We start from the raw sequence: 7,509 nt of genomic DNA on the forward strand, positions 1-7,509 counted from the left end.
CAGACCCCCACCATACACGTCGGGTTATTGTCAAAGAATTTCTGCTTGTTCGCCACCAAATCTTTATTGCGGCATGTTGTAAAGATGGCAAGTGACTCACAGTATAAAGCATAGAAAATGAGATAATATAGCCAATTCAGAAACTTGAACAATATCTCCAGGAAAGGATCTTAAATTCCACAATTTTGTCTTTTACTTTAAAGATTCCATCTCGTTTCAGAGTGTTAAAGTGAGTACATAATTACTGTAACTTCAGCTGCTCTCGGTTTTTTCTCATCTCCCAATTTCTCTCATTGCTGTTGGCTTTATTTTTATTTCAAAGAATAAGCAACCTGTTTTGAACTCAAACCTGATTACAAATCTCACTTTCATGTGATTTTTAGGTCTCCCAATGGCATTTAGATTTTGTTTCTTTATATTCATAGTATTGGTGCTCGTAAGGGTTAAATGCAATAGTGTGGTCGTAATGCAGTGGTGTGTGTGTGTGTGTGTGTGTGTGTGTGTGTGTGTACATGTCTGCACACACATTTGGTGTCCCAACAAATGAGTACAGAAGATCTCCAGATCAATTTTCGTCAACCTCATGTAGACCTTTACTTATTTTATCTTACACCCCTTTCATTTTCATGATTCACATGCTGGTTCATTGTACTTTAAAGTATTGAGTGATTCATTTAGAATCTCTTTGGTATTTAGTGATAGTCTGAACAAAACTAGATAGTCCTTGAGTAAAGTTCTATTTATTATTTAACATCTAATCACCCACGTTCTTTTAAAATGCAAGGTTTCTTTAGTAAATCTTAGTGGTTTTTTTTTTCAAAAATACATTTGCCTCATGATTTAAGTATTATAATTTGATTTCTCTCTCTTCTAGACAGAGTATTTCACTTCTCAGACTGTGGTAAGGATGAGGCATTACCTAGACAATAGTTGATGGTACTGATTTGGCTTCTGAACGCTAGTTTCCATAGAAACAAAGCAGTGATGGAGGGGCAATTGTCAGGCAGGCTCACTAATCTTTCTTCCAGAAGGATTCATATTTCATATTACAGTTCACACTATAACACTGCTGATTTCTTGCTTTTTAATATGCAATTAATTATTTAGCAGTTAAATTGATTTTTATGTTTCTTTGGATGCTAAATTGAGAAGCTAAGGTTTAAACATGAGAAGGATGGGATGGCAAAAGGACTTCAAGGCTTCTTTCCTTGGAGGAGAGGGAGGGAGTCAGGAAACCAGGTGTATGTGGTGCCGGCTACTGCACCTCTTTCCTTACTGTGACCCCCTGCTTCCTCCGAAGTCCTGTCTCCCTCCACTGCCCCTGTGTCCCTGTGTGCCTGCTCTCTCTCTCTCTCTCTCTCTCTCTCTCTCTCTCTCTCTCTCTCTCTCTCTCTCTCTCTCTGTGTGTGTGTGTGTGTGTGTGTGTGTGTGTGTGTGTTTGATACTGGAGTGGAGTGATTTAACCAGTGTCGTGTGGTAAGTGAATGTCTATGTGTTTCTGTAAACCAAATATCAACACAATATACGAGACTCTTTTGTTAGTATTTTAGAGGGTGGCTTATAGGTAAATAGAGGTATTTTTGCCATTTGTTCAAATCAGTCAAAAGTCTTCATTTTGTTCTTTAAGGTATGAGCAACCCTGCACTAACTATGGAGAATGAAACTTAACTCTACAACCGAACATGAAATCACTTTTATGAAGTAAGATGATTCACTTTTATTGTTACATTTTATATTTTTAACAGGTTTCCAGTTCCAAAAGGTTCATAGTTTCCATGAACAATATATATTTTGAATGTCTCAGAAGAAACCTTACTTGACCTGTAGAATTCCACAAATCATGATGGACGTGGAAATGGACCTAGGTTCAGTGCTAGCCAGCATACAGGTTAACTTGACAAGCTGTAGAAATAACTTAATGGAAAAGTTACTCTTATAGTAATACATTAAGTCATGGGGATGGATCCTAAGATGAACATTATTTTTCATGATCATAGAATAAAATTTTCCTCTCATTTAAAATTATTGTCACTGTATCTTTGATCATCCATCTATTAGCAGACTCTTACTTGGTCTAAGTATTAGATGATTAAATCTTACCAGCACAACCTCTGCATCACCATTTTGGGTCACTCACAGTAGGACCTTATTATAGGTCATCTTTAGCAGCTATTCCCGATCATTTTTTTCTTTATATTATAATTAACACATACAACCTGTGTTTCCAAATTAGTCTACTTAAAAACTAGGCCATTTATAAGCCTGTAGTTAGCACAAAGGTATAAGAAAGAGTGCCTCTGATAAACAAGCCAACTATGCATGCAATATTAGAATAAATACAATATATACCACAGATGGTATTCAGGGCTGTAATCCCAGTGCTCAGAAAACAAAAGCAGAAGCACTACTGCAAGGGCAAGGCCAGCTGAGTCTATGGAAGGAACTCCAGGCCAACCAAGGCTACATGGAAAGAGCCTGTCTGAAAATCAAATAAAGAGACACCTTGAGGTCTCTCATTCTCAATTATGAGTCTGCAGTCATTGGTACCACTTTCTATTTTAAAAACTGCAATCTAAAATCTCCAATTGTAAGGGAGACAAAGAACTGCTGTCTCAAATAAAATCATTTATATTATCATGCATATTGAATTTTTAAATTTGCTTTGTTTGGTTTTGACGAATAACAATGTAATTAAGAACAAAACACAGTAGGGTACAGAGGCATGTCCATTCAATCCCCAAATTCATGAGGGAGGGAGAGAGGGAGAAGGGGAGGGAAGAAGGGTAAAATACAAATTATATTATAAATTGCTAATTGAGTAGTGTTGGACATTGGGAAGCCATGTGTCACCTCTGAATACATGACGGTACAGTAGGTCAGAGTGACCGCAGTTAGGGCTAAAAAGGTAAAAATGGAATATTCTGAATTTGGTTAAATACCAAGTAGACAATTTCTGGAAAAGATCCTGAGAAACAACCTATGAGTGCAAAACTATGAACCACGCGTTAATACTGCAAATAAAATATTTTATAGAAGTTGTGTTAAGACATAAAATGCACAGGATTTGTTTTCAGTATTTCAAATCATTGGTTATTATTGCCATTATCAATGAGGTTATTATTAGTATTAATAGTTCACTTGTTTATATGGCAATGCTGTGTCTAGCTCTCCTTGGCATTCTAACATTCTGATACTGACCAGCTTTGCATTTGGTGATAACTAACCCTGGCACCTTTTACAGAGACAGCAATCACAGGCTCTCAATGAACACATGAGAGAATAGTGATTGAAAAATATGGGACTTTAACCCACAGAAGCTTGATTTTATTACATTTGGACATAAGTAATTTGTATTCATAACCAAATGGCACTAAATAAACTATACCTAATAAAAAATACCAAGTGATTTTCCTGAATAATTCTCATTTAAGTAACATAACTATCACCAGAAAAAATTAATTTTAAATTAAATTTCTTCTAATATAGTAGAAGAGACTATATTTTTTTTTTTTTGAGCCAGGTCCCATCTGGCTGGCTTTATACTGTTTGTTTTGAGCCAGGTCCCATCTGGCTGGCTTGGAACTCATTGTATAGACTAGGATTGGCCTGAAACTTACAGAGATCTGCCCGCCACTGCCTCCCCTGTGGTGGGATTAAAGGCATTCATCACCATGCTGAATATCATACTTTAAAAAAATAATTTTTTCTTGCATTTGTGTCTCACGTTTGCAAACCACTTAATATGCACTTTTATGAAACTCTGTCTAGAGGTCCTAGAGAGATGGCTCAGCAGTTTAGAGCATTGACTGTTCTTCCAGAGGACCTGGCTTCAGTCCCCAGCTTCCACATGGCAGCTTCCAATTGTCTGTAACCCCAGCTCCGGGGATCTGACACCCTCACATAGACACACACATGCAGGCAAACAGTACTGCACATAAAATTAACAAAGTATTATGGGACCATGTCTAATGTTGCTGAATATAATTCAGATTACCAAATGGTATTTTCTGTTCTTGTCTTTCTGAACTACATTAGTAAATGTTCTGTAGCTTTGTGGGTGAGATGCTGAAGATAGAACCCAGGGCTTGTGCATTCTAAATAAGTCCTATACCATACCATACCATACCATACCATACCATACCATACCATACCATAGCACCATACCATACCACACCACACCATACCATACCACCATACCCTACCATACCATACCATACCATACCATACCATACCATAGCACCATACCATACCACACCATACCATACCATACCATACCATACCATACCATACCATACCACACTATACCATACCACCATACCATACCATACCACACTATACCATACCATACCATACCACACTATACCATACCACCATACCATACCATACCACACTATACCATACCATACCATACCACACTATACCATACCATACCACCATACCATACCATACCATACCATACCATACCATACCATACCACACTATACCATACCATACCACACCACACTATACCATACCATACCACCATACCATACCATACCATACCATACCACACTATACCATACCATACCACACCACACTATACCATACCATACCACCATACCATACCATACCATACCATACCACACTATACCATACCATACCACCATACCATACCATACCATACCACACTATACCATACCATACCATACCACACTATACCATACCATACCACCATACCATACCATACCATACCATACCACACTATACCATACCATACCACCATACCATACCACCATACCACACTATACCATACCATACCACCATACCATACCATACCATACCACACTATACCATACCATACCATACCATACCACACTATACCATACCATACCATACCATACCACACTATACCATACCATACCACCATACCATACCATACCATACCATACCACACTATACCATACCATACCATACCATACCATACCATACCATACCATACCACCATACCACACCACACCACACCACACCATACCACACTATACCATACCATACCACCATATCATACCACACCATTGCATTAAGTCCCAAGCTAACCTGTGATCTTTTTACAGCTTCTCTCAGTTCAGCATAATTTAGAGATAGTTATGTTTTTCCTGAAATGCATTGTGATTCTAAAAACATTAGCTTTAGTGCCTCCTTTAGTGCTCAAGCCTCCCTACTGTACAATAAAACAAATCAAAGCACTGTGATATCATGCATCTTAGTTTTTTTAAATTTGCTTTAACACGTTAGCCATTCCTCATCTCCAGCTGGCCTCAGGGCGGGGATGAACAACGGATGAATAACAGCAGGCACTGCCACTCAAATTGTGGACTTAAAGTAGAAAAACGAGCATCTCCTGGGACTAAATAGTCACGCAGACCCTTGCTCGTTATCCTAGACCTACCCAATCAGAATCTACATTGATGGTCCACTTAGTAGGCTCTTACTATCTCTTGTGAGTTACGTTAGACCTGGAGATCTGTATTCAAGATCTACCAAGCCTTGCAGTATAGGAAACAGTGTTGAATAGGGGCTGTGTGATAAATAGTGAATGAGTTGCTTAATTTGTATGTTTAACATAGTTTCATGGTTTCTGTTTGCTTTTAAGGTTCCAAGGCTGTGGACGGATGGAACAGGCTCCCCACTGGAAGGCACCGTTGACCAATTATCCCTATGTCCCTTTGGCTAAATATGCAGTTTTCTTCATCCGTGTGATAGGGATCCCACCCAGCGGTATGAAGAATTTTGAGGAGTCATTACCAAGCTGATACAGCAGAACACAGTTCAGTCCAATATATAAACAGCTATAACTAACAAAAATTCCTTTAAAAGCAACTAAAAAGGAACTATTTTCTGCTGAAAACTAAGAATAAGTTAATGGGCCCGTTTTCATTCAGGGTTGTACAATTTAACGTATAATCCCATTAGTCATTCGATACTCTCTTTCAGAAAATGTAGATTCATCTTCCAGTTTTAAATTTTTCAAGTCACGGTATAATGCTAAGTTGTATTCAGAAGTGGTGAGAAGTCTTCCTTCTTTGAGTTTTCCCCCTGATGTGAATCTGGCTTCAGGCGTGGGAACTGCAGTGAGTATGAATTCATTACGAAGGTCAAGAAGCCCATGGCTGAAGGTCTCCATCCCTTTGTAGAAGGTTCAACTCTAATTCTAGACTCTGTCTCCCTTTGGAAAATAGTTATGAACACTGAAGCTTGGGTTCACTCTTCAAAGCGATTGGATAAAACCTTTTGTCACAGCTAATATTAATGTTTTGACAAAGAACTTATATCAGAAATTTATTTTCAAGTCTTTTAATTTGAAGTCAGAGGGGATTTATGCTAATTATTGTGAAGATTGCTTAGTAACACTGCTATTGGTCTGGATGTTATAAAACTTGTTTTTTTTTAACTGCTTGCCCTATTTGATGGTGACTCTACTGAGTTCTAAGCATTTTTGATGGATCAACAGATTATTTGTCTAATACATCTCTATCATCTCTGCATCCTTTCATCGAAACTATGATCATTGGGATATATTTTTCCTCAAAAAATATCAGGATTAAATTATGCAAATCATTTAAAAATCATATACTTTTGGAAGTTTAGTTTACCATAAACTAAACAGTGTGCTCTTTTGGAAATGTAGTTTAAGGTAAACTAAAATGTGTTTAATGATGCCAAAATGTTTGGCCTCAGTAAATAAACTCAGATGCTTTTGTGCCTTGTATGCACTATTTACACAGAGAAAAAAAAATGTCTCATTAAATAAAAACCTTGGAAGTTTTATAAATTAGCCGTTAGAATAGTAAACTGTGTGGTTTCTTTGGTACTAATTTTGAGGATTTCAAGTAGATTAGCTTTAAAAAAAAAAGCCAGAATTCACCATAAACAAAAGCCAAGGAGATAATAGTAAAATGAAAGATCCTTGCAATTCCTCCTCCTAGAGTTTTATGTTGAATGAGTTTAAGGAAGAACGGATGTCACCCCAGACCATCCATTCCGTGGTTCACGTGGGTGCCATTCCATGAAGGAGGGTGATGGCTGTATTCACGTAGTTCAAGCTAGAGAGTCGAATCTGACAATCCACTTTGAAAGTCTCAGAGGATAAGATACTCTTTCCCCCACTGTCTTCAAGCATGTTTTGGTCATCTGTCATTACCTGAAGTGCCAGATTGGAGCCTGGAGCTCCTGTAAGCAGTCTTTTGGGCAGCAGCATGTGGCGTAGTAGAACTATGCAGCAGGTTTTCCTCATCGCACAGTGCTTCTTTCTCCATTCCCCAACGACAGGATTCTGTTAGGCATTTCCTTTTATCAAACTGGAAGCTGGTGGGAATGGGTGTGGGTTTACATTTTACCCTGCTAGAATACTGTTATGTCTCCTCTCTTTAGGTCATTTCTGTACTTGTTTAAATACCTGAGTCAGTATACCTTAGAGCCAAATTGGAAAAGAATTTGAAAAATAAATTTTTTTTCATTATGTTGTAATGGTTA

General features: G+C 37.8%; 1 protein-coding gene across 2 annotated transcripts in view; it reads left to right on the forward strand.

The window, feature by feature from the left end:
* Zdhhc2 (zDHHC palmitoyltransferase 2) overlaps positions 1 to 7,509 on the forward strand; it is a 53,699-nt gene extending 46,190 nt beyond the window's left edge. For both annotated transcript variants that reach the window (XM_075986557.1, XM_075986558.1), the window contains exons 12-13: positions 1,628 to 1,701; positions 5,630 to 7,509. In XM_075986557.1, coding sequence (XP_075842672.1) covers positions 1,628 to 1,668 — 41 coding nt within the window. In that variant the 3' untranslated portion in view covers positions 1,669 to 1,701; positions 5,630 to 7,509. The remainder of the gene's footprint in view (positions 1 to 1,627; positions 1,702 to 5,629) is intronic.

Source organism: Microtus pennsylvanicus, chromosome 9 (genome assembly GCF_037038515.1).
Source record: "Microtus pennsylvanicus isolate mMicPen1 chromosome 9, mMicPen1.hap1, whole genome shotgun sequence".
Lineage (NCBI taxonomy): Eukaryota > Metazoa > Chordata > Mammalia > Rodentia > Cricetidae > Microtus > Microtus pennsylvanicus.